We start from the raw sequence: 6,963 nt of genomic DNA on the forward strand, positions 1-6,963 counted from the left end.
ATGACTTCTATTTTGCATCAGACAAAATCTGAACTGACCAATGGCATGTTTAGTTACAAATAAAGAAGAAAAATAAAACAAATTTTTAAATCACAAATGAATAGGCAACGAAAGTCACCTAAACAAACTGCTACAAATTTCACCACCAGTGCTCCACATGAATAAGCAGAAGCAGCTGACAGCTCTCCAAGCTAATTATTTCAGGTCGCTTGCAGACTTCAGAAGAGTTAAAAGAACTTTAGAGAACTGCTTCCACAACTCAGGTACATTCCAGAACTGCTTCAAAACTCTGGCACGTTCCAGAACTTAACGCTTTTATTTAAGCGACTTGAAACACTTCCCTGGTAACGAACTTATTTTCAGGCCAAAATTGCCACAAGCTGCACTCACACAGACCTTTCCTCCATATGTAAGCGGTCAAAGTCGTCCCTCTGTCTAGCCTGGGGCTTTAATCCGGCTCCAGCCCTTACCATTGCAAGCCAGCAGCACTGGCTACTGCTGCTTTCTGCAATTCGAGTGCAACATTAATCAAAATCCTAAAGCAAAGCAATTTCCCCACCTTTTCTCCTGACCAAAATAGAATAGAATGCCTTCATGGTTAAGACAAGTTTACTTTCTTAAACTGCATACAACCCACAACAAAATCCATGAATTACAGCAGTGACATGTACTCCCTCTGTTAGAACTACCAAGAAAGAAAGAAAAAAAATCCAAAACTCTTGCCAAAAATAATACTGCTTTGCACATCCACAGAAAATTCTGGAACAGCTGTCTCCAAGAAAATTCCAGACAGTTAATTATGCTTCAGCTTCTCACTTGCCTCTGACTTTAATGACCATAAAATATTTTTTCATTTATTATAGTATGGTATGTAAGTGATAGCATAATGAGTGATGTTGATGATGTGCAACACCACTGAACGTTATCCAGCTGAAGCATTAGGGCCTGCTGCCAGGGAAATAGATTTCCTAAATTAAAATCCCTTTAAATAAATGTAATCTCCAAGTATATATTGTTTAATATTAAACAATAGCAGAATGGACGTTCAGTGAAGCCTGCTTCATTCTCTCCAGAATAGCTTGACTTCTCCTTTTCAAGGACCACTTCCACGACATTTTTGAGCATTAATCAGCCACCAAAAAAAAGCAAATACAAACCCACACTGCAAATACTCTGTTCTCTTCACATTACATTTTACAAGCATTCTCTCCAGAGATACACGCAGTTTATTTTTAAGATTACTTTATTAGCTTCAGATATTTATGAGAAATAAAATAATCCTTTTTCCTTTACTCTGGATTATAATTTCTACACCATAGAAATAAAAAGAACGGGGGGAAGAAGGAAAACTTCTCTGAAGAATTCAGATCCAAAAGTAAATCTTAAACCAAGTATATTCAATTCTCTTGCTTGCACATAGTAAGATTATACAGAAATAATTATTTATGGGGTGTAGTATTTTTTGGGTGTATATATACATAGGTTTATAAATTCTAACTGAAACTACAAACTCAACAGGTGGCAACATTTGCTATCAGAACAATGCAGTAAGTCAGTATTGATAAGGTATGACATTATGAAAGGGTCATATATCCATCCACTTAAATTATTTAGAGTTTCCAAAACAGCATTCTAACAGAAGGACAAATCAAACATGATTTGATACTTGAAGGAATAGATTTTTTAAAAAATAATCATTTTACAACCATGGAATTTCATTTTACTGATGTAATCTGATAAAACAGTGCAACACTGATTATAAGAATGATGCAATGCTATTTCTATGTTATTCCCCCATAATGATCCTAAAAACTGCAGTTAGCTGCTAATTCACTGGAACTATTAAAAGCATCCATTTTCTGCCAAGTCACAGGCTTCAGGCTGCAGGCAATACCTAATTTCATAAGGTGCACTATGTGCCTCCACTTGCACCTGCTAGGAAAGTCTCAATGATCACACCAACATAGGATGAGGGAACTGTGTGAGATTTAAAAGGTACTGCCCAGGACTAAGAAGTAAAAAGACCCAAGCAAGCAAAACCAACATATTTCCCCAAACAAACCAACCAACCAATGACCCAAGCAACAACAGAAGCACCACAAGCGACCAAAAAAATCCCAAACAAAAAACCAAACCAAACAAAAAACGCCTCCAAAACAAACACCAAAACTCAACAAACAAAAACTTCAAACAAAACGAACAAAAAACAATCAGGAAGGATAAACACTTCCCTAGGGGAAGAAACCACTGTACCAAAAAGAATCAGATAGTTCCAGCTGTTTCATGAAAAAATGTGCAGCAGGAAAACAATAAAAAGCAGGTCACCTTCACTCACAGACTGCCATGTCCCAGGATATGAGATTTCAATCTACGTTTTAGTTTTCAGTTTTGGGGTGGTTTTTTTTTTAGCATTTCTTAGCAATAATATTTACTACTACTTGGAGGTCTCCTAAAGGCTTTAAATTTTATTTAAATATACCTTATATCTGGTACATGCATAAATTGATCACATATTATATTTGGTTTCACAATTCAATTCTGAGTTAGTCAACTGAATTTCACTGCCATGTTCCTTGGTCTCAGAATTACAAAAAAGGCTGAATAGAGTCATAACGAAGAACTGCAGATAAACAGACAGTGGCAAAGAGCAGTTATCTACAAAACAATTTCAGAAGGCAAGAAACCAAAACAACTCAACCCACCAACTAAAAAACGCCACAACAATAACAAAAAGCAGTACAAACATTTCCCCCAGTATGCCCCTGACAGCCTAGCACTCAGGAACTTTCCAAGCCAAAAATCTTTTACTGTAACTTTTCAAAGTTGGTAGGCCTTAACAGACTATTTCCTAGTCTCTTTCATATATGTTTACATATTTTTCATTATGCACCTCTACATAATGGTGTTCTGAAGCTTTTCACCTCTTTTCACGTTAAAGTTCTACTCTTATCTGAGTCACTTCCCTCTCTAAATCCTCTATACACTGACTATAGCAGTAAGACTACTAAAGCTGCAATGACACTTCAAGTGTTAGTATACCTCTGTTTAAATGAAGACACAAAAAATTCTATTTTCCTTATACATACTAATAAGCATTTTTTACTAAGCTAAGCCAAGTTGTCACCTATGACAAGATACTTTTTTGTGAAATGATACAACTCTCTGCATTCTAAGATACCTCAAAAAAGGCACTTAATTCCATCTAATGAAGCCTACTTTGGTCAAAAGTAAATACCACTTGTCTTTGTGCTATCTGTTCACTTAACAATTTTAGGGAACCTAATATAAAGCTGAGTTTCTTCTAGTATTTATTAATAACCACATTATAGTATCTTCAATATTTTTAGAGGGTGCCTGATTTGCACCAAAGCCTTGCAGGATCCAAGTGCTAATAGATGATCAGCAGTCTGTAATTCACAAGTATTTACCTCTTTTCATGACTATTCTACTATTTTAGCTTCCTGGAGAACTGCTGGTTTGAGTGCCTTGATAAAGAGAAAATTAACTAGTTCTCCCTTTCCTCTTACCAATGAATCTAAGGTCACACTTCAGTTTACAACTGCTGAACTAATGACTAAAAAGTACACAAAAAAAAATATCAAAACAACTCTGCAGGCCTACTGAAAGGACTGTAAGAATAAGGGAAGATTACCCCCTTCCCCTTGATGTGACACGTCAAACAACTCCCTTCTGGACAGTCTTTCAGTCTCCAGTATGCGGGGAGCAAGAGTAATAAAGAAGACATTTTAGCACTCCTAAAGATGCTTAACGGAGATTTTCTCCCTTGCATCCTCAGGTCTGTTGCAACAGCTAGCCTGACTCCTCTGACCACATGGAAATGTGCCTGCTATTATGTTGGGGATTTGTCACTGAAGAAAATGGGTAAACAGGAAAATGCAGCACCATGCTGGTTGAAGTGCAGGATGGAGTCTGTATGTGAAGCACCTCAGGCAGCACATTATTTTATAGATCTGCAGACTAGTCAAAGAAACAATTGGAGGAGAAAGGCCACAGAGCTTACACTTTGAAAGCCAGTTTAGGGAGTAGAGAAGTGTAAGAAATAAGGCAAGGCGGTAATCACAGCAGAAGGCAGACTTCACATAATGTGACATATATTTCTCTTGCACTACAACATGTCAAAAAATATCCTACTGCCCCACCCGAGAAAGACTTTTTTTGTACCTTGTCTAAGAATATCTTCTGTACCTCGTGTATCTCAACATAATGGCAAAATCTTGTAGAATGCATCCAAGTCAGACAAGCTGAAGTACTATTACATCTTTCTCTACTTACACATCACATGCTATATTCTCCCAAACTTGGAGAAAGGCTGCTTCAACAGCTGAGATATATGCATGTGCAGGGGAAAAACGAGAATAGCCACTACAGGGAAGCATGCCACAGCAGATTTCACCTATCCTGCAGCCAGTACACAAAAAGGTCAGATTAGATAGTCTCCTTGACACAGAACTCATGGCTTGCATCTCACAGGATGCATCCAAATATTAACAAAGCTGAAGGAAAATCTTGTAAATAAAAGATGAGGAACAGAAATATCAAACCTAGAGCAGATCAGATCAAAATCAGACTGTTATGCAGACTAAAGCAAGACTAGAAATATTCAGCATATTTTAGCTATGAAATCTAAATTCAGATAAGTTTCTTTGTAACATTCTTTCCTCTTAAGTTTCAGTTGATGAAGTAGCTAAAAATAAACATAACATAACAGCTAGTTATGAAGAATGATAACATTTTAAATGAGGCAAGAGGATATACTGGACTGAAGTGTCTTGACTAGCTAGCAACTTTTCACCATTTCAAAACTCCAAGTAATTATGTTGCAGAAAATAAGTCATGCAGCAGCAGATGTTACTACATCTAAACATCTGTTTCTTTAAACACCAATATGAAAGAATACAGGGGAAAAGAACCATTTTCCTTTGAACAGAAAGAATTCAGCTTTGGAAGACAAAGCACTTAAATACCCACAGACTGTGAGCACAACCCAAAATAATCCATTTGGTACTCTGTGCTAAATATGGAATCCAGTTGTCCTTGAGCAATGTGAGCCCTGCTCACGTGCTGATAAACTGTTAGAAGCAACCCATGCATTTACAAAACTGAAGGCCCCAAAAGATGCTCCAGAGCAAACTCCTCCTTTCAAGGACAGCTTGATGACAGTGACTTAGATTTTTACAAAACCACACAGCTAATAGATATTTTCGAATGGTTAATACTGTTTTTTAATTTTTTTTCCTTTTTTTTTTTTTTCAATAGGTAGTTACCCATATTGCCATCATTTTTCATTTATGGTTTAGGCTAAACAGCTGGTCACATGGAACTGCAGCAGTACTTCACTGTTTATGTTCCTTCCTTGACCAAATGGCAAACAAAAGTGTTTTCAGGCAAGCTGTACGAACGCTCATCTACACCTACTCCAGTAAGCACTGGTTGTAGCTTTCAGCTTGAAAACGCACACGAACAGACGTGCATTTAAGTGAAATTGGCTTGGGAGTCACAGACAGGATTAGGATTCACCAACCACTTCTAAACGAGCCTACCGATTTAGCAGCATTTATATAGCTCTAGAGAATAATTCGTAGGGGAGCATACCACCTTTTTGCCTCTCCTCACAGTTGTCAAATGAATTCTGTCTTCAAACGCTGTGGTAATATACATGTCTCAGTGTTAGCATGACAAGCAAAGCATCTACTGCTGCGTCCGCCAGGTCCTGCGGCCCCCCGTACGCAGCCGGAGCCTCGCCGCCGCCCGCACAGCAGCGCTGGGCGCGGGGCCCTCTCTCTGGCAGCCGTGCTGAGGTGAGGCTGGGCCGAGTGCATTTTCTCGCCGGAGCAGTGCTCCGAGTCCACCTCCTGCCCGGGCGCCCAGCCTGTCCCTCTAAGTTCCCGGTCCTCTCTACGCCGGAACTCAGGGCCGGCGCCCCTATGGCCCCCGAGCCGTGGACCCCTGCTGACCCGCTCCCTCCCTCCCTTCCAGCTGCCTCACCGATGAGGACGCGCAGGTGCTTGAGACGGGTGAGCGGGTCCTTGCGGGTGTCCAGCACCTTCTGCGTGGACTTCCGCACGTCCCCGTGCGGCTTCTTGGAGAACATCCCGCCGGGCCGGGCCTGGCCCCGCCGCCGTGTTCCAGAGGCGGACAGCGGCCTCCGGCTCCGCCCGCTCCGGAGCCCCTACATAGCCAGGGGCGGCAGCGCTGCCGCCGCTCGTCCTGGCTCCGACTGGGCGCCGGTGGAGGGGCGCGGCGCACAGCTAACTCCCCGCAGGCCCGGGGGGCGGGGGGGGGCCTGGCCGGGCCGGGCCTAGACTCCCCCTTCCTCCTTCCCTCGTTCTCCTCCCGCTTGCTTCACGACAGCCGTCAGGTGCGACCCCAGACGTCACTATGGCAACCGCGCCGTTACGTCACGGACGGCCCTCCCCAGCGCACCTCCGAGGCGCGGCGTGCGGACGGAGCGCGGCTCCTCCCTCAAGCCTGGGAGGGGCAGCACGCTGGCGGGATACCCGCCTGTCCCGGCGCTTCGAGGGCCTCCTGGCCTGAGGATAGGGAGTGGGTATCGGAGCAAGGCAATTCAGGAGCTCTCTACAGGACCCTCTCCGCAACTGGGCCTCAGCAACTGGTACAGGAAACTTTTTCACAGCTGTTTATAAGTACAATATAAAGTTATCCTATTATACTGCTACTTCTGACTATACAGCAACACTGAGGTGGTGTGAGGTAAGGGGGGAATCCCATGTGTAATGAGGAAATAAAATCCAGGCAGGCACTATATCCACCACGGCAGTGACTCCAAACCTTTACTCAACCCTCAGTTGTGCAACTGGCAACGATGTGTCTCATCTTGTAGTTCTTCTTTCCACACCGGTGCTGCAACTTCTTGCCGCAAGCTGCTACCCAGAGTTACTTCTTCCGAGTTTCACTGCCCACGCTCTTCGCAGCAGTGCTGGC

The 6,963-nt window shown here is 42.2% G+C and overlaps 1 protein-coding gene across 3 annotated transcripts in view; it reads right to left on the reverse strand.

The window, feature by feature from the left end:
- Positions 1-6,587, reverse strand: part of RALGAPA1 (Ral GTPase activating protein catalytic subunit alpha 1) — a 145,074-nt gene extending 138,487 nt beyond the window's left edge. For 2 of the 3 annotated variants that reach the window (XM_064148965.1, XM_064148955.1), the window contains exon 1: positions 6,007-6,399. In XM_064148965.1, the coding sequence (XP_064005035.1) occupies positions 6,007-6,112 (106 nt within the window). In that variant the 5' untranslated portion in view covers positions 6,113-6,399. Of the gene's footprint in view, positions 1-6,006 lie in introns of all 3 variants that reach the window. The other variant, XM_064148946.1, reaches the window with a different exon arrangement.
- Positions 6,588-6,963: the final 376 nt, after the last annotated feature.

The sequence above is a fragment of the Pogoniulus pusillus genome, chromosome 1 (genome assembly GCF_015220805.1).
Source record: "Pogoniulus pusillus isolate bPogPus1 chromosome 1, bPogPus1.pri, whole genome shotgun sequence".
NCBI lineage: Eukaryota > Metazoa > Chordata > Aves > Piciformes > Lybiidae > Pogoniulus > Pogoniulus pusillus.